The sequence below is a fragment of the Neoarius graeffei genome, chromosome 9, assembly GCF_027579695.1.
Source record: "Neoarius graeffei isolate fNeoGra1 chromosome 9, fNeoGra1.pri, whole genome shotgun sequence".
In the NCBI taxonomy this organism is placed as follows: domain Eukaryota; kingdom Metazoa; phylum Chordata; class Actinopteri; order Siluriformes; family Ariidae; genus Neoarius; species Neoarius graeffei.
The window spans coordinates 86536416-86561065 of NC_083577.1; the positions used below are offsets into that span (position 1 = coordinate 86536416).

The window sequence follows — 24650 nt, forward strand, 5'->3', positions numbered from 1 at the left end:
GTTGTCAAGATGGTTGTCAAGATACAGACACTCATATTCAGAGCACTCTAGAGATACAGATACTTATTTTATTTTACATTTTACATTATCACTTTTACCTCTGTTCAGAGCCTGAACACTCTCCGTTACACCATCCACCACACTCACCAAACCCATCTTATCTATAGATGCCCTTCATTCTACTGGAGCACGAACAAAATATCCACATCTGATTCTGGCAACCTGAGTCATGCTCGAAAATCCTGTGGGATTAACCCTTTCTTCCAGGAGAGCCAAAAATATTTCCACAAGGAATCATTTAGCCTCTTTCTAGACGTCTCCTAGCAACCAACCCACCGCTAAGTCCAAATACCCTGGCAAGGAAAATCTGCTGAATAGTGCTCAAGCCGACAATATTAATGCAGAAGACCATTCACTGGAGGTAAAGGAGACTTTTCAGGACCTAAGCTCTTTCAGTCGACTCCGGGAAAGTCACATATATCACTCAAGCTTTGAAAAGCGAAATAGAGAGAGCAATTGCTAGCTGTAAATCATTAAGACGTTCTTTCAATACACTGCTCAATGTCTTAATTAGGACTGAGTGGGGTGTTTTTAAGATGGGGTGAACGTGTGTGTGAGTTCCTGTGTCTGGGAGTGATGAAAGTTGTTCAAGATGGAACTGACGAAGATAATTAAGCAGTGTATTCTTTTGTTTATGTTGCACTATATGCAGGAGGATGTCCAGTCTGCTGACACTGGTTCAAAAATGTTTGGGTTTTGACGTGGTTCAGTTCTTCTTATTGCATCAATTTGCCAGATATTTGGAAAGGGTCACTTTCACAAATCAAATTATAGAGTCGAAGGAGGGACTGAACATGCAAACATGAAAAATGATCTCATGGCTCTTCCAATTTTCGATGAAAGAACACTCAGCATTGAGTTGTTGGCTTGTTTACATCATAAACTCACTGCAAAAAAGAGAAGAGTTGTTGACTACTCATTTCTGACTCATGTTAGTCAAAGTCCTTCCTATACCAGCACCTGGTATTCACAGTCTTCCATCCAAGTACTACCTAGGCTCTTAAGGTGCATTGGGTAGCGCCGATCTCTGTTTCTATTATTACTAGCAGTTATGGCCCATGGGAAAGAGGAGACGTAGTAGTTACCGGTATTGCCCATCACTGAGGAGATGCAGACTCAGCCCTAGTGGAAGTCTCTGGCGAGGAGCGCTGATTGTGAGGTCCCGTACAATCCAAACTCCCAGGCGAGTGGGGGAAGGAATTCCCCGCCAAGGCTGCGCAGTGTGTTAGCGTGAGCATGTAGCCTATGGGAAATGAATAGTGTGTTGGATTAGCACTAATCCCATGTTTTGGAAAATTGAAAATGTTGTCTTGAGCCCCTCTGGGTTATGGCGTATGTGCGTCCAGCCATGTCGATTTGCATAGGAGAACAGTCAGAGAGACAGACAGACAGCCTTCCTTTAGTAGTATAGATAGCTAGGGTAACAGTGGGGGGCTAGTCCTCTGGTAACTGGGAGAGTCTCAGGTCCAGGAGGACTTGAGTATTGGGGAAAGCGGAGTTGCCCCTTCATCACCATTGCTCCCAGGTTCATTCTGACCCAGAGTGGTAGCACCTGCCTGGGTTCCAGCTATGGGTTAAATAGTACATCACCAATAAGGTGCTGGCAGCAGGGCGCTTTTTGGTGCAATGTGACAGATGAACCCAACAGGGTTAATGGCACACCACCAGATGGCATACGGAAGAGCCACTCAAATGGCCAACAGATGGCATCACTCGGCAAGTCAGTTGTCACTGTGAGGCAACGTTCATACCCATCAGGTCTGTGGCACTTTTGTGCACCACTTGGCATCAGGTCTGGAGGTCCAGAGAGACAACACGATGGGGTACGACATCGTTTGTCTTACCTTACAGTGCAAGGTGCTTCGTTAGGAGAGGAGAATAGTATGCAAAAACTCACGAGGCCAGACGTTCCATGGCAGCTCAGCTGGGCTATTTGTGCCACCACTGTGGACGGCTCTGTCGCTCTGGTGCAGGCCTCGCAGCCCATTTGCGTTTCTGCACATCCTAATGAAGCACTCATCATAGCTAGCGATGGACAGCCAACGAACTGCGAGAGTTTGACTCCCTACTCACTTTTATATTGCAGCGCCTCACCAGATGGCAGTAGGTACCATTTTTGTGATAGTCTTTGGTATGACCCAACCACACGTCAAATTCATAATCTCCTGGTCAAAAGGCAGACACGCTAACCACTAGGCCAACTCACAGTCCACGAAAATAGAGGCTTGCCTCAATAAAGTGGGCAGATTTAGTAAGAATGAGTTCCTGGAAAAACACAATTTTGCAGTCCAGTTCCAATTACCATCAGCATATTCACAAAGCTGTGTTCATATTCAGTCAGTAATTAACACAAAGCAGGCAGCTGTTTTAACCTGAATGGCACCTCTTCTTTTCACAACTCTTTTCCTGTCTTATTAAGGGGAAAGGGTAGAAGCTGATCATTACAATTTAAAACCTATTGTAAAGCTGATGAGTCCATGTCATGGCCTAATGATTAGAGAAGCAGCTTTGGGACCAAAAGGTTGCTGGTTTGATTCCCTAGACCAGCAGGAATAGCTAAAGTGCCCTTGAGCAAGGCACCTAACACCCAACTGCTCCCTAGGCTGCTCTGGGTATGTTGTATGTTGCTCTGGATAAGAGCATCTGCTTAATGCCTGTAATGTAATATAATATCACTTACTGCCATTTATCTTCAGCATTAGCTTATCTGAAAAGGGATGGCCTCTGTTACATTTGGATCACTTTGAATAATTACTTCGAGCAACTTTGTTGGAGGAGGTTATATTTTCAACTCTGTTTGTTTGTCTGTTCCCAACATAACTCAACATGTAGTGGACGGATTCTGATGACATTTGGTAGAAAAGTGAGCCATGGGCCAAGGAACAATTGATTAAATTTTGATACAAATCCAGATATGTATGTGGATCCAGGTTTTTTTGTTTTCCCAAACATAACTCAAAAACTAAACGGATTTGGATGAAATTTGGTGTACAGCTTTAGTATTATCCTAGGTTCGAGCGATTTGATTTTGATGTTGATATGTGGCTTGGTGGAGGTATGGACTCTACCAAGTGCCCTTCGAGTTAAACTTGTTTTCAGTTGTGCTCGTGTAAGCTACTAGATTTTCATTTGCACTTTGGACTTTTTTAGCTTGCCAGCACCAGTGCTTACACCAAAAACAGTAAGCATCGAGTCATAGCGGTTCCCTTTAAAACTCACCAAACATTAACATTATTCAAATACCCCTGCGATGATCAGGCGACTTGTCCAGGGTGTACCCCGCCTCTCGCCCATAGTCAGCTGAGATAGGCTCCAACTTGCCCACAACCCTGCATGGGATAAGCGGTTACGGATAATGGATGGATGGATTATTCAAATATCATAATTCTCCACTGAATACCATGAAATACCAACAGTCATCATTTACATTTCATATAACTGTCTTTTTATGTATAATTCTATCATTTTATTCACATATTGTACTATATACGGATATATTGCTATTCTATATCTATTCCAATTAAATAACTATTTATTGGTTATTACATTTGTTGTTATCCATCATCCTTTAATTTTTATTCTTCTATGTTATCTATAGTATATGCCAAAAAGGGGAAAAAAAAAAACTCTAACATCATCCAACACCTCTATGATCACAAAACAGCAGCACTCTGCAAAGATAACAAAGATACAGTAGAGCAAGTGGCACTGCTCCAGTCGCTGATGGTCTTCACACTTGGTTGATGACTAATCAGGTCACTGCTGCCAATCCCAGCCATGCCTGTTACTGCTCACACATGCTGGAGAGAACATTCCAGGTAATGTGGCTGCATATAATAATTAATTGTGTGTGCACCTGCACTTGAAGTTTCGGCATTGTTTTTCCCCCCACAGTGGGCCCTAATTGTGGCCATGGTAGTGTAATCTGGTAGTTTAAGACTTGAAAGTTGGAAGAAAAAAATGCAGAAAAAAATGCCTGGAATGAAGAAGCTGGCTTTGTGATCTGACTTTCAGAGGAAACTCGAATGCTCAGAAGCTCCTTCTGTCCTCTTCTCAGCTACATTTCTGGCCACAATGATATATGGAGCAGTATTTTCTACTTTGGAGACGAGGGACCATGGCAAGCTCTGTTATCACCACAAACCCCAGGACATACTTGATAACTGAAGAAGAAAAATAAAGTGACTGTCTACAGGCTGTACAACTCATCCGCTGTGAATCAGACTTAAACAACACAGCAGTTCATTCACTGGGTAAAACTTTTCAATTCCTGTTCGTCTTTTTCCTACTTCTATCTAGTTATGCTTCCAGCCAGCCATTCATCCATGTAAAGATGGGGAGGGGTTTTCACCACTCTGTGAAAGACTGCACGGACAAACAGTGCAACAATTTAAGAATAACGTTCCTCACTGTAAAACTGCAAATAATTTGTGGATCACATCATCTATGGTTCATAATATCATTAAAAGGTTCAGAGAATCTGGAGAAATCTCTGTATGCGAGAGACAAGGCTGAAAACTGGCCTTGGATGCCTGTGATCTTCAGGCCCTCAGGAGACACTGCATTAAAAGCAGACATGTGTTTGTAGTGGAAATCACTGTATGGGTTCAGGAACACTTCAGAAAACCATCATCTGTGAAAACACTTCATTACCGCATCCACAAATGCAAGTTAAAACCAGATATAAACAATATCCAGAAACACCGCCACCTTCTCTGGACCCGAGCTCTTTTACGATGGACTGAGGCGAAGTGGAAAACTGTCCCGAGGTCTGACGAATCAAAAGTAGAAATTATTTTTAGAAATCAGGGACAACACGTCCTCCAGGCTAAAGAGGAGAGAGACCATCCGGCTTGTTATCAGTGCACAGCTCAGAAGCCAGCATCTGTGATGGTACGAGGGTGCATTAGTGCACATAACATGGGGAGCTTGTACATCTGGGAAGGCATCATTAACGCTGAATGATATAAACACGTTTCAGAGCAATATGCTGACATCCAGGCAAAATCTTTTTCAGGGAAGGCCTTCCTTCTTTCAGCAAGACAACACCAAACTGCTTTCTGCACATATTAAAACTGCATGGCTCTGTAGTAAAAGAGTCTGGGTGCTAAACTGGCCTGCCTGCAGTCCAGACCTGTCTCCCATTTAAAACATTTGCCGAATTATGAAGCACAAAATACGACAAAGGAGACCCCGAACTGTTGAACAACTGAAATTGTATATCAGGCAAGAACGGGACAACATTTCTCTTTCAAAACTACAGCAATTGGTCTCCTCAGTTCCCAAATGTTTATAGAGTGTTGTTAAAAGTAGAGGTGATGCAACACAGTGGTAAACATGGCCCTGTCCCAACTTTTCTGAAACGTGTTGCTGACATCAGATTCAAAATGAGCAGATATTTGCCGGAGGTTTGACTGATGAGAAACACACAATCTTATGGCAAATAGCTTCCAAGAAGCGTCTAGAAAAGAGATGGTTGCCTGAAATAATGCAGACAGATCCCTTAATGTCTGCAACATGTGACTCATTTGAAAACAGTGGCCTGATTTCTGTTTGATGACCAACGGTCCGAGAGACTCGTAAAATATTCATGTGGACCGTTCAGACTGCAGCTAAAAATATAGACATGAAAAAAGACTTCGAGCTCTTTCTGTATTCATGCTCCCTAGGAGAGTTGAAAGCGCACAGCAGGGATTATTATGAGAGAAGAGATGCACTCGGGTATCGCTCTCATCCTGTGGGTTCAGAGTTACAGAAAACCTGGAACCTGTTCCTCAAACACAAGCAGAGCATTGTTTATTTAATGTACATATACAGTATGATAGAATTCGGTTATACACTACTGTCAGTTCAATTTTCAAAGCTAAAAATAAAATTTAACTCTGAGAAACCAGTGAGGGGGAACCAGTGGACATCTGAGTCTTTAGGCTTTTGGACCAAACCGTTATGGGCTCATAATTGAGAGGAGCTCCTCTGAGAACTACATAACTTCAAGGGCTTTTTTCCCGTTTGCATTCACACCACCTGTAGGAATGATGAAGTGATGGTTGCTATAGCGACGTCACTAGTTTGTTTTCATATGAATGGGCGTCCTGTCTACCAATGTTCTTCCGTTGCAGTGAAAACAGCAAACTAGCAACATTAGGCAGCGCAGTGGTGTGGTGGTTAGCACTGTCGCCTCACAGCAAGAAGGTTCTGGGTTCGAGCCCACTGGCTGAGAGGGGCCTTTCTGTGTGGAGTTTGCATGTTCTCCCCGTGTCTGTGTGGGTTTCCTCTGGGTGCTCCGGTTTCGTCCAAAGACTGTGGCTTTTTTTTTTTTTAATTTATCCAAAAGGTTAGGATAATTGGTGGCTCTAAATTGACCGTGAATGTGAGTGATTTTAGAGTTCCAAACGTTTGTTGCTTTTTTGTTTTGCTGTTTTCAGCACAAAATTAAATGTTACAGGGAAAAAAAAATTGTACCTGAGCAGCATATTCCATAAGAAAGCACTTTTCAGATGAAAAAAGAAAACATAATGAAGGCTACTGGGTTTTGGTGCAAAATGAAGAAGCGAGTGTGACAGTCAAAGTGTCCAGGAGAACTGTGGCTGGTTCTGTAAGATCTCATCTCATCTCATTATCTGTAGCCGCTTTATCCTGTTCTACAGGGTCGCAGGCGAGCTGGATCCTATCCCAGCTGACTACGTATGAAAGGCAGGGTTCACCCTGGACAAGTCGCCAGGTCATCACAGGGCTGACATATAGACACAGACAACCATTCACACTCACATTCACACCTACGGTCAATTTAGAGTCACCAGTTAACCTAACCTGCATGTCTTTGGACTGTGGGGGAAACCGGAGCACCCGGAGGAAACCCACGCGGACACGGGGAGAACATGCAAACTCTGCACAGAAAGGCCCTCGCCGGCCCCAGGGCTCGAACCCAGGACCTTCTTGCTGTGAGGCGACAGCGCTAACCACTACACCACCGTGTCACCCCTGGTTCTGTAAGATGCTCAGTAAAACCTACAGCTCATTTCCGCATAAAACTTCACTCACTGGACCTGAGAATACTATATATTTTTTTTCAAGCAAGGGTTTATCTCACACCAAATACTGACTTTTTATTTCATTTATTATGGCTTACTGATTACTGTTTTTAGTATTTTTTAATCTTGAAACATTTAATTTAATTATTTTTACGGCATTTTTGGTTGACACCATTTCTTTACATATGCCTAAGACTTTTGCACAGGACTGTATATGAAGGGTTTGGTTCCAAAACGCTATATATCCAATTCCACTGTTTCAAGAAAAATCACTTTTTCTGATTACGGGAAGTGATAAAAGGAAAACCACTGTATTCTGTTTTAAAATTTGTTGACTAACTCCTTAATGATAATCAACTTCAAAAATGAAATCCAGAACTAATTAACAGCTTTTAACTGAACCAAGTAATTATTTTTTGTCAAGTCGCTACATATCCACGCCACGGCATTTTTCCCCCAAATGCTGCATAGCCCTTTCTATTTAAAGAGCATTTAACCGTGTTCTTTCATGACAGATTATTTTATTTTATATATATATTTTAGATTATTTTATCAAAATTATTCATAATTCAGCATGAAATTGTCCAATAAATGCGAGAAGTGACGAAGCGATTTCCTACTTCATGGGTGCAGCCATCTTAGAAGACGTCACGCCAATGGAGGCCTCTGATTGGCCAAATGGATATGTCTGGTTTTGAGAAAAATCGGTGATGGGGCTTGTTGCGTTTTGGAATGAAAGGCCGTAATGCAGTGTGTAAATCAATGGCAGATATCAGGTTTTGGCGAAAACTGAATATGGTACGAGTAAGATATGATAATTGCTGATGGTTTGGTGGCGGGAGTTTCAATTTTTTTCAAATTTGGCGTTTATCGTGTTTTGGAACCAAACTCTTCATATATATTAAAAAAAAAAAAAAAACACGTCCTTGAATGTACCATTATTACATTATTCTTACGTTCAGGTTGCTGTCAGTGTGGAGTTTCATGTTCTCCTGTATGCCATCCCCCAAAATCTTACCAGATCAACCTGGTTATGCTAAATTGCCCCTGACCAGGAAAAACTGCTTCCTGAAATTGAGAATAGTAAGATCTTTCCGAACAGGTATGAGCACCCCAGGCTTTAAAGTGAGTATGCTTCTTTGCTCTAATGCTTTTTTACCGTGCTCATCAGTGGCTGTATAATGAGCTGATGAGATAAATTTAGTATAATCAAGTCCCACAAATGCTAACATGTGCAAAGTGTGCTCAAGCAAAGCAGAACATTTCTGTCCACACATCATTAAGAATCTGACTCATCACTCAGCCTGATTTCTGTTCTGTCATGCAGATAACATCCGAGAGAGAGAGAGAGTCCAGGTTCCATTAACGTGATGTGTACGTGACAGGGTCAGGCACCAAGCCTTAATGAAATTACAGCAGAGACACACTGCTGCAGTAAAACTCACAATTCTCTCCGTTGTCGCCTCTAGAAACGATTTGTAAAGAATGAGAGATATACCCTGTGCTCGAACTGAGCATTAAAGCCTGGTGTATGTGTTCTGTGTGTTCTTACAACCAGAATTCAGAAGCTTTCAGAAGGTCAGAAAAGCGCTTTCAAGTTCAGGGTTCTCCGGAAAATCTGAAATAGCTGGCGAAAGAAAAAAGTAGTAGGCGGTAATTAGTGAATGTTGTTTTATGGAGCCTTTAGTTAGATACTGTTCTTACTCATCAGGTGACATTGGACATACCTAACAACCTGTTTTCTCTCTCTCTAGCTTTCTCTCCCCCCCTTCACTCTGTCTGTCCCTGAGTTACGGTACATGTCGATCCTGAAATTGAGATCCTGACCTTTTCTGCTCCTCGGACCTGCCTGATCCATCCTGATGCCCTACGTCTGGCTGGAGTCTCATCGCATCGCTCCTGTGGAGGACGGCCCCATATGGACAGTCGAAAGTCGCACCTGGAAGACGCTCTGGACTCTTACAGTAATGCTTTTATGGCTGAGGACTACAGCTGACTTGCTAACTTTAGGACTGCAGGTGTCATGAACAGTTTTGCACTCAAGTTTCCATCAATGAACAGTTTATAACATCAACGAAACAGACTTCATGTTAAAACTGTTGTTAATGAATTTCCTGGTTTCACAGTTATACTTTGTGACTCTATAGAACACTGTTTTTGAAGCGAGTTATTTATAATCACGCTATCTGTTATCACCCAAATGAGGATGGGCTCCCTTTTGAGTCTGGTTCCTCTCGAGGTTTCTTCCTCATGCCGTCTGAGGGAGTTTTTCCTTGCCACTGTCGCCACAGGCTTCATCATTGCGGATAGATTAGGGATAAAATTAGCTCATGTTTTACAGTCTTTAAATTTCTGTAAAGCTGCTTTGCGACAATTGTTAAAAGCGCTATACAAATAAACTTGACTAGTGAGGACAAGCAGTTGTTTTGCTTTAAGTTTTGGATCCCGCTGCACTACAAACATCAGCAGAGACACACACCTTACAGTTAAACACGTCAAGAGAGAATAACATACCGCTAGCCAGACTCGACTAATAAATTTACGTGCCGTACGAAAACACAACACAAAATCACAGCTGGCTCATATTCAAACTAGAAGGGCATTCAGTCAGCGCAGGCCTCCGCCAAGGTCAATAATCAACTCTTCTATGGTGTGTAAATCTGCAAACACAACCACTTTATACTGTATTTTATATTACATTACATGGCATTTACCACATGTTCTTATCCAGAGTGACGTACAACGAGTGCAAAAGTCAGGTCCACGAAGTACTGAACTTCTAGACAAGAAAGTTCTAGTGCCGAGTGAACAAGTGACAACAATGCCTAGAGTAATATTCTGTTGAAGTACCAATACTCAAACAGCCAAGGAAACAAACCAATCATATAAAGTACAACTAAATAAAGAACTCAAATGGCTAACCCCAGGCTAGACAGTACACCGCCTGGGTTGGTCAAGACCAAAACGCAGCTTCAATAGTTTCCAAAGCTATTGGATTGACATGTTTCAGGGCTGTGAAACAGAAATGACAAAATCCGAGGAAACAATTTTAGCAGGGGGTCTGGGGGGAGTAGTCCCCCAGGAGCTGTGGGCCTGGGGCCCGCAGGGCCCCAGAAGCTGAACAGATTTTGTGTATATTGATAGATTTGAAGCATCTCCTGAAAGCAAATATTTTCTCAACCATGCCATTTAATTTGAACTGTTTATTATTATTATTATTATTATTATTATAAATTGAATATATAAATGTGAACAAGATGGTCTACCTGGTAATCTATAGTTCAACAGCTTCAATTTCACCAATTCCGCATGTTTTTTTCCTTTAACATGGTCAACCAAACGCGTTCTTCCACCAGAACCGTACTTCACATCCTGATGGCACAAGATGCAGTAAACTTTCCCCGGTTCTATCATGGAGATATTCACTACCGGCTTTAAACTCCAGCCATCACCAATTCCATGGATTTTTGATGTTGTTTTCCTTGGCAAATGTTTTTGACATCGTCGGTCTCACCGTCCTCCCTCTGAACAATGTCCCTCCGTGACACGGACATACCGCGAGATTCTCCTTTTCAAAACCGTTGATATCGAAAGCGTGTTTAAAGAGCACAAGATTTGCGCCGTGGTTTGTAAGCATGGCGCAAATGCCGTAAACCGGTCTGTCATTGTCGCAAAAGAAACCTACCCCCCCCCCCCAAATTTTTATTGCAAAATTAGATGACTTACTAAAATGATATTTTTGGCGGCCAAATTCGCAGAATTCCGCGGATTTTTCACAGCCCTGATGTTTACATGTGTATCCCACAGGGATTACTCCTACCCATGAATGGAGATCATGATATGGAATCATCGTACTGTATTTCTACTTTGGTTATGTTTTGTCACTATTGAATTTTACTGCCATCTACTGGATTTTAAGATGTATGGCATTGTTGAGTGCAGACTTCCACAAGGATCAAAGGCCATATCTCGCAACGTTAGCGAAGGTCAAACTAACTGCTTGGATCCGCTCCATGACTTGGACCTGCTCCAACATTTAATGGGTTCTTCCTTGGCCCATGCTACGCCTTTCCACCACATTTCATGGAAAATACAGAACTGCACCAAAAAAAAAACCTCCTTGGCAGAGGTAATTATTGGCCAAGGACTTGTTGACAACAGAAAACACTTCTTAGAAGTGGATAATGAACATAAACTCATTTGTTTACACTAGTCTGCATTAATGCTTTTATTAGCTAATTCCCTGGCCATATGGTTAGAGTACATTAGCTGCCACTTTTTTAGAGAATCAGTTAGTTTCCTCGGCAACACAGTGGAGCTTTTATTTGCCTTGTACGCTAGCTAATGGAGTTATAATTTGTCCACCCCTGCTTTAGTGTAGTGTGATCATACTGGTGTACAATATATAATGACTTATTTATTTATGTATTTATTTATTGCCAAACTCTACCAAGATGGTGAAAATCTGTCTAATTTTGCTGACTTAGACCAGACTGAAAACTGCAAAACCCTCAGCTACAGCATGTCTAAATCTGGTTTGAAGAGCAAAACACACACTTCTGCCTCTACACACTGATTGATTGCTGTGAAAAACCACGTGTATTTCAGGAGTTTCTTCTGAGTGGCAATCCAAAGCACTTCTGACATGTCGTGAAGCAAGCGTAAAGGCTGGAGGTGCTCAAGCGAGGCTGAAGGATTTACCTTGTATCTGTGGTATGTAGGGTGCCAGCAGCTTGCCTCTCTTCTTCTCATAGCCTTTCTGTGTGATGTCTCCTGCAGAGAGAGAGAGAGAGAGAGAGAGAGAGAGAGAGTTATGAGTCATTGAATCATCTTAATGGTAAAATAACTAAAAATTAAATATAAAATTACATTATAACTATACTTACAAATGAGCCTTCCTTCCAACTTTTGGCCACAAAATTTACACAAGTCTGGTGTTATGGCAGAAAACACTCCCTAGCTCCAGCAACAACAACAATAAAAACCCTCATACTCAAAACTGAATCAAATCCAATGTATCTAGAGGACATGAAGTTACAAAAACACATGATGGCTCCCGTTAGGCAGTGCATGAAAAGAAACTTCCACAAACCTCAAATTTCAAATACAAATGCATGATGCAGGGGCATAGCACAAAATTCTGGGCCCTACACAAAAGTAGTCTCGATGGCCCCTTCCTTCCTCCTCTCTTAATCCATGTCCCTCACACATCCATCCATTATCCATAACCACTTATCCTGTGCAGGGCTGCAGGCGGGCTGGAGCCTATCCCAGCTGACTACGGGCGAGAGGCGGGGTTCACCCGGGACAAGTCGCCAGGTCATCACAGGGCTGACACATAGACACACAACCATTCACACTCACATTCACACCTACGCTCAATTTAGAGTCACCAGTTAACCTAACCTGCATGTCTTTGGACTGTGGGGGAAACCGGAGCACCCGGAGGAAACCCACGGGGAGAACATGCAAACTCCACACAGAAAGACCCTCGCCGGCTGCTGGGCTCGAACCCGGACCTTCTTGCTGTGAGGCGACAGTGCTAACCACTACACCACCCCAGCCAGCCATCTATCTGTAAAACATCTTGTTCATTCATCTATCCAATCATCCATCCATCTGTACAAAACATCTGATTCATCCATCCAACTATAATATTTTATCCATGCAAACTCCACACAGAAAGGCTCCTGTCAGCCACTGGGCTCAAACCCAGAAGCTTCTTGCTGTGCGGCGACAGGGCTAACCGCTACACCACCATGCTGCCCCTCCCTCATGCATTTTTCCCCCAAAAAAGTGTACTGCATGCTCTTTCAATGGGTCGTCTCAGTTCAATTTTAGCACTAACACTCGCGGATGTATTCAAGCAGGTTAGAACCATGGGATTTCCGGTCTCATCTGTTTTAACGTTTGTCCTCACCGTTCTTTGGAAAGAAGTTTGTCAACGGTTGTTTTCCCTCATTTGCTGTCTCTCTTTCCTGTCTTTCCTTTCTTTTCTGATACCCCGATTTAGTTTTCTTGGAGAAGGACATATTACAGTAGCAGCACTAGGCTACAATGTGCACTTTGTGAGATGCTCCACAACATGCGTTTAGTTATGAAGGGTGGTGCGGGTGGACTAAACCATTTTGCGCTTTTTCAAGGGATGAGAGTGGCCTCAGACAGTCTTCACTAATTTTAGGATACCAAATTCCGTCAGTCAATCAACCAATTTATTCAGCCAATACACTAAATTTACATCTAGTCTGACATTCATTATGACATTTAATTAAGAAATTACAATATTCAAACAAAAGCAAATATATTCCAGACTTTTCAAGGGCCCTAGGAAATCAATCCCACTTTTCACCCCACTGCGACGCCCCGGCATCATGGCATGACATTTTAGCTTGATTGATGATAAATACGCCATAATTATTAACATGTAGCCCAATTAACCAACAGCAATAATCTTATTAAAAACCATACTCAACTGGATGCCATTACAGAACACACTCACTCTCACAGTTAGACAGCAAAACAACAGAGGAACCTCAGATACATGCAGGATAACAGAGTATAATGCACGTCTCCAGCTAACGAAACAACTTAGTGCATTCCTCACATTCTGAATACATAACTCATTACAATGAATGCAGCTCACACAGCGCTCGCCTCAAATAACTGCACTGACCGCAACACTTATTTGCACACAGCACTCAGTAAGGACAGCGGATTTAGGGGAAAAAATAAATTAGCACACAAATAAAATAAATCCTTCATCAGCTTTACAAGCAAAGCGCAAAGAAACCTCATATTTCTCTGGAAATCTCATAGGACACAACTACACAGATTAAAATGCTAATTTGTAAAAGTACGATTTTAGTCTTGTGTTTGTGTCATTTTAGTCACGTGGTCATTTGTAATCCGAACGCAAAAACCAAACGTGTGTTCACGGACACAAACCTAATCCTGAACGATAGAAATATAAACCTCGCCGAGCAGACAGACACTCTTCAGCTGACCAAAGATTAAGAGCCGTAATATGCAGCTTTCTGTTGTAACTGGCATTTTGCCAGGATGGAAGGGGTAGAGGGAGAAAGGTAGAGATTTAAAGTCAGGTGGAGAGATTCAGTGATAAAGAATAGTGATTAAACAGATGGATAGACAGAAAGAAAAACGAACAAATATCTGGTGAGGGTGACAACTTTTTACAACTGCTACAACATATTTTCTGAAATATTTGAGTTTTATCTTAGTTTCACCAAACCTTATATACTAATCTAGAAATTCTCAACTCATTTTAGATAGATGGATGGATGGATGGATGGATGGATGGATGGATGATTATTAGGGTGATCTACAGTACAGAGTTGGTATTAAGTCACAAAAAGTTGATTGGTTAAGGGACGAGTGAATTGATGGATGGAGAAAATATTATAGTTGGACTGATGTTTGGATGGGTGGATAAATGGATGAATCACGTATTGTACGGATGGATGGATAGATGATTGGATAGATGAATGAACAAGCTGTTTTATAGACAGATGGGTGGATGGATGACTGGATAGATGAATGAACAAGACATTTTACGGATAGTCGGATGGATGGATGCATGGATGGATGAAAGAACAATGTTTTACAGATAGATGGGTGGGTGGATGGATGGATGTTTGGATGGATGAAATAAGATGTTTTACAGATAGATGGGTGGAGGGATGGGTGAATGATTGGATAGATGAATGAACAAGATGTTTTACAGATAGTCAGATGGATGGATGGATGGATGGATGGATGGATGGATGGATGGATGGATGGATGGATGGATGGATGAGAGAACAACATGTTTTACAGATAAATGGATGCATGATTGGATAGATGACTGAACATGTTTTACAGATTGTCATATTGATGGATGGATGGATGGATGGATGGATGTTTGGATGGATGAAATAAGATGTTTTACAGATAGATGGGTGGAGGGATGGGTGAATGATTGGATAGATGAATGAACAAGATGTTTTACAGATAGTCAGATGGATGGATGGATGGATGGATGGATGGATGGATGGATGGATGGATGGGAGAACAACATGTTTTACAGATAAATGGATGCATGATTGGATAGATGACTGAACATGTTTTACAGATTGTCATATTGATGGATGGATGGATGGATGGATGGATGGATGGATGGATGGATGGATGGATGGATGATTATTAGGGTGATCTACAGTACAGAGTTGGTATTAAGTCACAAAAAGTTGATTGGTTAAGGGACGAGTGAATTGATGGATGGAGAAAATATTATAGTTGGACTGATGTTTGGATGGGTGGATAAATGGATGAATCACGTATTGTACGGATGGATGGATAGATGATTGGATAGATGAATGAACAAGCTGTTTTATAGACAGATGGGTGGATGGATGACTGGATAGATGAATGAACAAGACATTTTACGGATGGATGGATGGATGGATGAAAGAACAATGTTTTACAGATAGATGGGTGGGTGGATGGATGGATGTTTGGATGGATGAAATAAGATGTTTTACAGATAGATGGGTGGAGGGATGGGTGAATGATTGGATAGATGAATGAACAAGATGTTTTACAGATAGTCAGATGGATGGATGGATGGATGGATGAGAGAACAACATGTTTTACAGATAAATGGATGGATGATTGGATAGATGACTGAACATGTTTTACAGATTGTCATATTGATGGATGGATGGATGGATGGATGGATGGATGGATGGATGGATGATTGGATAGATGAATGAACAAGATGTTTTACAAACAGATGGATGGATGATTGGATAAATGAAAGAACAACATGTTTTACAGATGGGTGGGTGGGTAGATGGATGGATGATTAGATAGATAACTGAACAACATGTTTTACAGATAGCCAGATGGATGGATGGATGGATGGATAGATGGATGGATGGATGGATATGTCATTACGTTAAGCTACCTTACAAAGGCTAACTGGAGTCAAAGTAGTTTGAATGGTGACGGGGTAAACAGATGTTTAGGTGAAAAATGGGTGGATGGATGAATGACTGAATGGGTAGATATCCATCTACAGTGCCTTGCAAAAGTATTCATCCCCCTTAGTGTTTGTTCTGTTTTGTTGCATTACAAGCTGGAATTAAAATGGATTTTTGGAGGGTTAGCATCATTTGATTTACACAATGTGCCTACAGCTTTAAAGGTGCAAATTGTTTCTTTATTGTGACACAAACAATAATTAAGATGCAAAAACAGAAATCTGGAGTGTGCATAAGTATTCACCCCCTTTGGTATGAAACCCCTAAATAAGAGCTGCTCCAACCAATTCACTTCATAAGTCACATAATTAGTTGATTAAGATCCATCTGGGGCGGCACGGTGGTGTAGTGGTTAGCGCCGTTGCCTCACAGCAAGAAGGTCCGGATTTGAGCCCCGTGGCCGGCGAGGGCCTTTCTGTGCGGAGTTTGCATGTTCTCCCCGTGTCCGCGTGGGTTTCCTCCGGGTGCTCCGGTTTCCCCCACAGTCCAAAGACATGCAGGTTAGGTTAACTGGTGACTCTAAATTGAGCGTAGGTGTGAATGTGAGTGTGAATGGTTGTCTGTGTCTATGTGTCAGCCCTGTGATGACCTGGCGACTTGTCCAGGGTGTACCCCGCCTTTCGCCCGTAGTCAGCTGGGATAGGCTCCAGCTTGCCTGCAACCCTGTAGAACAGGATAAAGCGGCTAGAGATAATGAGATGAGATGATCCACCTGTGTGTAATCAAAGTGTCACATGATCTGTCACATGATGTCTGTATAAATCACCCTGTTCTGGAAGGACCCTGACTAAGCAAGCAACATGAAAACCAAGGAGCCTCCAAACAGGTCAGAGACAAAGTTGTGGAGAAGTATAGATCAGGGTTGGGTTATAAAAAAATATCCTAAACTTTGAATATCTCACAGAGCTCCATTAAATCCATTATAGCAAAATGGAAAGAATATGGCACCACCACAAACCTGACAAGAGAAGGCCCCGCCCACCAAAACTCACAGACGGGGCAAAGAGGGCATTAATCAGAGATGCAACAAAAGACACCAAAGATAACACTGAAGGAGCTGCAAAGATCCACAGCGGAGATGGGAGTATCTGTCCATAGGACCACTTTAAGCTGTACACTCCACAGAGTGGGCGGGACTTTATGGAAGAGTGGCCAGAAAAATGCCACTGCTTAACACGTTTGGAGTTTGTCCAACAGCATGTGGCAGACTCCCCAAACACATGGAAGAAGATTCTTTGGTCAAATGAGACTAAAACTGATTTTTTTGGCCATCATGGGAAACACCATGTGTGATGCAAACCCAACACCCTGAGATCACTATTCCTACAGTGAAGCATGGTGGTGGCAGCATCATGCTGTGGGGATGGTTTTCATCTGCAGAGACAGGAAAGCTGGTCAGGACTGAAGGAAAGCTGGATGGCACTAAATACAGGGCAATTCTGGAGGAAAACCTGTTTGAGTCGGCCAGAGGTTTGAGACTGGGATGAAGGTTTGCGTCCCAGCAGGACAATGACCCTAAACATACTGCTGAAGCTACACTGGAGTGGTTTAAAGGGAAACATTTAAATGTCTTGGAATGGCCTAATTAAAGCCCAGACCTCAATCCAATTGAGAATCTGTGGCATAACTTGAAGATTGCTGTACACCAACACAACCCATCTAACTTGAAGGAGTTGGAGCAGTTTTGCCTTCAGGAATGGGCAAAAATCCCAGTGGCTAGATGTGCTAAGCTAATAGAGACATACCCCAAGAGACTTGCAGCTGTAATTGCAGTAAAAGGTGGCTCTACAAAGGATTGTGAATACCTATGCACACTCCAGATTTCTGTTTTTTCATCTTAATTATTGTTTGTGTCACAATAAAACAACAATTTTCACCTTTAAAGTTGTCGGCATGTTGTGTAAATCAAATGGTGCTAACCCTCCAAAAATCCATTTTAATTCCAGCTTGTAATGCGACAAAACAGGACAAACACCAAGGGGGATGAATACTTTTCCAAGACACTGTATGTATGGACGGATGAATAAATGATGAATTTATGAAAAGTATAAATCACGAAAAAAACAAAGAATGGATTTAGAATTCTACCCCCAGACGCATGCAATCACAATCAAGCACACGTACACACGCTGTCCTCTTGTGATTTAAACTCAGCTGCTGGTGGTTTAACGTTGTGTCTGAAACGCTAATGTGGCTCTGAAGTATTGCAGTGAGACGTTTAATCCCTTCTCTTCCCTATGCCCAAAATGAAAACACAAAAACACAGCGTGAAGAGCCTGTGTATTCCATAACAAAAGGCGTATTGATTCAGAGAGTGACAAAGCTGAAGAACCGCCAGCGGCTTCGGACACGCTCATGAGGTGAGAATTACACACACCCTGAAACAAAGCAGTGGAGAGGGAGGCTGGGAAAACCATTCCAATGAAACAACTGGGACACAAACAGATCAGTCAGTCGTCTTCAACAATGTCTTACTAGATAAAGACCGTGTCAGTATCAGTATCTGCTGAGGATTATTCAGGATTTAGTGCATTAATTAACAATAGCAGATTTATTTTTTTTTTACTCAGCTCAATTTTTAACTACGAGTTTACAAAATACACGTGTGTGTGTGTGTGTGTTGCTTTGCAATAGACTGGGGTCTCATTCAGGGTGTACTCTTATCTCACACCCAAAGTTAAAGATTAGTCCAAAGGGTTAGAAAACAAATCCACCTTTTAGTGAAGTTGCTTCATCTCACACTGAAAAAATGAGAGTGTGTGTGTGTTAAAGGAGAACTGAAGGCAATTTTTTTTATCAAAATTGTATTAATCTCATTTTATTAAATATAGGAATTTACTTCTGATTGCCATTTTGTCACTGCTATAGCAAGTTCTGAGTGTTTGAAATATGCTCTGTAATACATCAGTCCATATGTCAAAGCAACGGCCGTAAACGAGATTCGTTGAGACTTGTGCAAGACATCGTAGGACGGAAGTAAAACGTACAGCGGAAATCAAAGTGACCGACATCTGCCAATGTTGTCAAAAGACGCACACGCCCTCTTTCGAATGCTGATGTGATCAAGCGGGAAGTTTTGTTTGTTTTGATAGCAATCAGGAAAGTTTGAAAAAAGTCGGCAGTAATCGTCATTTAAACTCGTTTTTGTGCAATATTTCGTTTGGAAAACAGTTTTCAAAATGGCAGCGCTGACACCTGGCTGACGCTTCACGTTTCGAAGTCTCGCACAAGTCTTGTGAAGATCGCGCGGATAAGCGACGCCTGCCGTGGATCAAACGAACTAAATTCAACACGGCTAAAAACCGAACAGGCCGATAAGTATAATATTTAACTGCAGGGTCATTCCATGCCAAATCAACAAATATCTGACAAATTTATGCTCGGCCATCTCAGATTTCAATGAAATTTGGAGGGCTCAGAGATACTATTAAAAGAAGTTAATCCCCAAAATGTGAGCTTCCTATCTCCAACGGTTTCAGAGATACAGGCATTTGAATTTTTCGATTTTTTTGCATTTTGCTCAAAACATACATATTTCAAAGTGTAATATAATCTTTATTATGCAAGATAGAAACCTAAAATTTTGCACAGAGAGACTCAATGTCTTGTACTACAAGCGTCAACTTAGAATTTCAATGGTCATTGTATATTAGATGGTGATTTTAACAAGGAAATTAAAAAGACAAATTTGCATTTTTTGCATTTTTAACTCATTCTGGAAGCTTGCCTGTGGCAGTAATGCTTAAACTAAGAATGTTATTCAAATCTACACAGAAATATCTACCAATTTCAGTTTTACCAAGTCTCCACTATTCCTAGTTTGTCTATAATAGGGTTTTGAAATTCGCCGATTTCTAAAACATGCCATTTTCAGTAGCATGGATTCCAATGTGGGATAGCAGTTAGGAACTTGTAAATTTTTTTCAGTAATCTCCTAGACCCATATTTTATATTTCCAAGTTTTTGTTCTGTGTCTCTCAAGTATTTCTGAGCTACAGGTGTTTAAAAAATCAATTTTTTCCAAATTCGAATTTTTGATATTATTTCCATTTTATTGATGATTAAGGACTGATAAATACAACTAAATGATTTGTGTAGATAAGGAAACATTTTACTTGTGTTCATGTCACAGAAATATGGTTTTAAAAATATTATCATTTTGAAATAAGCTAAATAATATATGAACATTTCACATTTTTCAGTATATATATATATATATATATATATATATATATATATATATATATATATATATATACTTATATACTGTATATATATATATATATATATATATATAAACTAAAGAAGTCAGTCATTTTTCATATAAATCACTTGCTCTTCTTGACTGCAAGGAACTTTTCTTTGATAGAATCTACTGTTGACTGTTCAATGGTGTAACTTCTTGCTGACCTAGAACTTGAAGCAGTTGGGCGAGGAATGACTTGTAGAATGTGTTCTGCAGGAACCCAACAAATATCATCCTTCTTCAAAGGCCACTTAAACTGTTTGCAGGGACCATGAGGATGCATAAATTTGACTTCGTAGTCTTCATATTCAGTAGATCTTTGAACTATATTGCCACACCACCAGTTGCCATCATATAGACAGGCAATGTATTGTCCTGGGAAGTATTCTTGCACTGTTTCCTGTCATATGCAGCTTTCTGTTTGTGGCTATACTTGGCAATTTTCAGTGGAGAGCAACCAATTGACACAAGGCTTTTGTCAAGTGATTCAGCTACAGTACCTCACCAGTGTATGTTGGATCCACATCTACACACATGCTCTCTTGTTCTGATTCTGTAGAACCTGCTGAATCTGCTTGGCTTAAATGTTCTTTCACTCTCTGTGAACATTTAGAACACAATTTTTGTCCAGGTTTAATATTTTTATTTATCAGTTTTGAAAGTGAATCTGCTGTTTCAGGAAGAATTGAACGTAATTCTGTTTTAACTTTTTTCTTGTGCCTTTCTTTATGGATCACAACAACTTTTCTGTAGCTCTTCATATTTCATCAGAAACAGTTTCTCATGATGCAGACATACTGTGTCTGTGCTTGAAATGTTCTCAAGTTCAGCTCTCTGTTTAATTAATGAAATTTGCTCCAAACTATACTGAAAGAGTGTATTTAACTTACAATTTCTGTTGTATGTTAGTTTATGGCAGTCAGAATCTTTCTTTAGTCCAATTCCTATAGAACAGGGAGGAAGTTCAGCCATTTCTAGATGTCTAAGAACAAACTCATTTATGGGCAATTCCATGTAAATGTCAACCTCACCATGCAAAAATAAAGTAACATGTAATACATCAAAAACACTCCCAGAGATCTCACCTAGGCCTGTATTTTACAGATGTGAATAAGCTGAACCAAGTTGTAACCAACCTAATATGTCACTGTCAGTCTTTCTTTCTTATAATGTAAAACCCAAGCTAAAATCAACTTTGATCATGTACAATTCTATATTATTGCCACAAGCCACAGAAATGTATGCTAAAATCCACAAAACAGCAAAACAATAGCCATCCTAAATATTATTTAAGAACTTTGATAGTTTTAGCTGATATTTAGAGAGTTTTTCAAAGGGTTATGGTGGTTAAATTGCTGATTTTCTAAACATATGCAATATCTATTTCAGATGCGTCACATCCATAACGGAATTATGTCACATCCATAACGCTGATTTTTTCTTCCTAGATTCTGCTTGAAATAGAAAATATTTTAAACAAAGGCTTTTTTTATTTTCAGCTAAGACTCCTTTATTAAATGCATGCCTGCATTTGGATATTATGTTTGCAATTTCACAGAGTTTGATGAATATGTGTAGTCACCCTGGAAATGAGGTATTTTTTCCGTCACATCCATAACGCATGTCTTTTTTGGCATTTTCTAGAGTTCTAAATGTACTATGGGAATTCTTTTTTTCCCATGACTTCTCCAATATGAGAGGTCTTAAAAATATACAACAAATTTTAAAATACTGGAAAGGAATAAAAATTAACTAGGTCAGTTGTTGCCATTTTGAGTCCAAATGTCACATCCATAACGCTGGAATTGCTCTTATACTGATCTCAAATTGAAAGCAACAACAATTAAATTCCCTAGTCAACTATTCAAAATATCCAATCCTTGCAAAGAAACACATTCAGTTAATAACACTGGTAAATTTTCTCAGTACTCTGTATTACAATGTATTTAATATAATCCAAGCAATATAATGTTATCTGAACAAGTATGCAGTTTACAGACTCTAAAACTATAAGATATGAGCCACCTGTTCTGGTATCAAAGGTCACCTATTGTGCTGTGTTGATATTGATAAGGCTGGCTGTTGACTGGTACACAATAGCTGGTCATTGATTGCTAATGTTACACAGTCTTAGATTAAAATCAATTTACAAATAATTAATACTGAGCATTAATTGAAATTTTATTTAAAATTGAGGAAGAAACATGTCTCCTAACCTACTTGAGCCTTATCGAAGCATTTATTAACCCTCAAATATCAGTTATATGAAAATATATCAAAAATTCGAATTTGGTGAAAATGGATTTTTTAAACCCCTGTAGTTTAAAAATACTTGAGAGACACAGAACAAAAACTTGGAAATATAAAATATGGGTCTTGGGGATTACTGAAAAAAATTTACAAGTTCCTAACTGCTATCCCACATTGGATTTCTTGCTACTGAATGTTTTAGAAATCGGCGAATTTCAAAACCCTATTACAGACAAACTAGGAATAGTGGAGACTTGGTAAAACTGAAATTGGTAGATATTTCTGTGTAGATTTGAATAACATTCTTAGTTTAAGCATTACTGCCACAGGCAAGCTTCCAGAATGAGTTAAAAATGCAAAAAAATGCAAATTTGTCTTTTTAATTTCCTTGTTAAAATCACCATCTAATATACAATGACCATTGAAATTCTAAGTTGACGCTTGTAGTACAAGACATTGAGTCTCTCTGTGCAAAATTTTAGGTTTCTATCTTGCATAATAAAGATTATATTACACTTTGAAATATGTATGTTTTGAGCAAAAAACAAAAAAATCGAAAAATTCAAATGCCTGTATCTCTGAAACTATTGGTGATAGGAAGCTCAAGTTTTGGGGATTAACTTCTTTTAATAGCATCTCTGAGCCCTCCAAATTTCATTGAAATCTGAGATGGTCGAGCATAACCTCTTGTTGATTTGGCATGGAATGACCCTGCAGTTAGTTGCCAATACGAGTCACGATATAAGGTTACTAAAACCGAAAACATAATTGAATAACACGTTAATTAAGAAATAAAGCAAGTTTAAAAATGACTTCAGTTCTCCTTTAAATTGTACAGTATTTTTGAGTTGGTTGGAGTCTGTAGGAACTTTCAAGCTGTAATCCATGACTTCCTGATTAACAGGGGAACAAATATGAAGTGACACAGAGACCAAATTCCCTCAACATCAACATTGGAAAGATAAAAGACACACAAACCAAATGAGGGAGAAGTGTGTTGACCTTCATAAGTCAGGGAATGGTTATAATGAAAAATAGCTCCTCGCCTGAAAATGTCCATTTCCAATGTCCTGTTAGGGCAAAAATAAAAAAGTGGACACCAGCTGGAACCATTACAAACTCACCTGGAAGAGAAGCCACGTTTATTTTGCCCTCACGTACAGTGAGGAGGAGGGTAAGAGAGGCAAAAACACCCCCCCCAAGGATCACTGTTGGTGAATTACAAGAAAAATTAAAATCTTGGGGTTTCCGAGAATCCAAAACCCCCATCAGACTCCACCTCCAAACCAACTGATTACTTAGAAAGTTCCAGAAAAAAAAAAAAAAACTTTTCTGTCAGTCAACCACAAATGTAAGCACCTGGAGTTTGTGAAACAACTTTGGTAGAACATTGACTGAAACCGTATTCTCTGGTCTGATGGAACAAAAACTGCAAAAACTGAGCTTTTTTTTTTTTTTTCCCAATAAACACTCACAGTGGGTTTGGCGTAAAAAGAAGGACGGCTGTAAAGAAAAGAACCTGATCCCAACTGCAAAACATGGTGGAGGTTCTGTGATGTTTGTTTTGGGGCTGTTTTTCCTCCAAAGGCCCTGGAAACCTTGTTGGCATCCATAGGTCCATGAAATCCCAGGACATTTTAGATCAGAATCTGGCTCCTCTGAGAGGAAACTAAAACCGGGTCATCATTGGATCTTCCAGCAGGACAATGATCCGATGTTCAAATCAACACAGAAATGGTTCACTGAGAAGAATCACAGAATCAAGCTACTGCCCTGAACATCTCAGTCCCCTGAGCGGAACCCGGGATGATCTGGACAGAGAGACTGTGTAAAGAGGAATAGGCTCAATGCCCGCTCTGGATCTCCAACCTAATGAAATGTTCTAGGAGAGACTCAGGGCTGGTTTACTGACAAATGGAGGTTGTACAAAGTATTAAATGCAGTGGTGTCGATAATATTGGCACACGTGATGTGTTTTTGTTGAGAATAATTATTTATTGAGGGATTTGTGTTTCTTGTGAATAC

At 40.4% G+C, this 24650-nt stretch overlaps 1 protein-coding gene across 4 annotated transcripts in view; it reads right to left on the bottom strand.

The window, feature by feature from the left end:
- The window catches only part of dip2a (disco-interacting protein 2 homolog A), a 333910-nt gene that overhangs the window by 151406 nt on the left and 157854 nt on the right, over positions 1-24650 (bottom strand). For all 4 annotated transcript variants that reach the window (XR_009655398.1, XM_060930430.1, XM_060930429.1 and 1 more), the window contains exon 2: positions 11793-11864. Coding sequence is in view for 3 of the 4 variants with exons in the window: in XM_060930430.1 (XP_060786413.1) it covers positions 11793-11864 (72 nt within the window). In the remaining variant the exon portion in view is untranslated. The remainder of the gene's footprint in view (positions 1-11792; positions 11865-24650) is intronic.